This window comes from Carlito syrichta, unplaced genomic scaffold, assembly GCF_000164805.1.
Source record: "Carlito syrichta isolate Samal-C Ts95f unplaced genomic scaffold, Tarsius_syrichta-2.0.1 Scaffold303154, whole genome shotgun sequence".
Lineage (NCBI taxonomy): Eukaryota > Metazoa > Chordata > Mammalia > Primates > Tarsiidae > Carlito > Carlito syrichta.
Window position 1 is genome coordinate 116,819 of NW_007247250.1, and position 631 is coordinate 117,449.

Sequence of the window (631 nt, forward strand, 5' to 3'; positions counted from 1 at the left end):
CGAGGGACTGCAGCAGACTGCGCCCCCCGGCGCCGCCGGTGCCCGCTCTGCGCCAGGACGCCGGGGTCCCCTCTCGGGGAAAGGAGTCTTCCTCTCGTCCGGCGAGCTCCACGTCAGCCCATTCTAGCTCTTCCATACCCTTCCTACCGCCTTCCCGGTTTAGCTAACCCAAGTCTGCCCTCAGGCCGTAGGCAGCGACAACCCCTCGGCCCCAGCTCTGCCCCCAGGCGCGGCGCATTCCAGAACCTCGGACAGCGCCTGGAGCATTCCAATGGAGCGGGGCTCAGGCCGCCGTGGGCACCCACCGCCCGGGTCAGTCCCAGCCTCTTCTCTGAAGAAGGCGGCCCCCGCTCCGCCTCTAGCCCCAGAGCTGCCTCCTCTTCTCGCCGCCCCCTCCCCCGCCACCCCCGGACCACAGCTTACCCGGGTTGGCTCCCCCATCGCCCTCCTCGCAGTCCGTCAGGTTGTTGAGCATGGTGGCGGCGCGGCCCCTGGCCCGGGGATGGCTGCGCCGCCTCGCCCGCGCCCCTCTGCCCGCCTTCGCCGCTCTCTCGCTCGCACTAGCTCTCGTTCGCTCTCCGCTCCACGGAGGAAGAAGCTGCAGTGCCCGCCCGCCCGGCGCACACACACT

General features: G+C 71.0%; 1 protein-coding gene across 1 annotated transcript in view; it reads right to left on the bottom strand.

Moving 5' to 3' along the window:
- The window catches only part of SLC12A5 (solute carrier family 12 member 5), a 31,596-nt gene extending 30,971 nt beyond the window's left edge, over positions 1 to 625 (bottom strand). Inside the window, exon 1 of the mRNA XM_008057933.2 lies at positions 424 to 625. Within this exon, the coding sequence (XP_008056124.2) occupies positions 424 to 475 (52 nt within the window). The 5' untranslated portion in view covers positions 476 to 625. The remainder of the gene's footprint in view (positions 1 to 423) is intronic.
- Between the last annotated feature and the right edge of the window lie 6 nt (positions 626 to 631).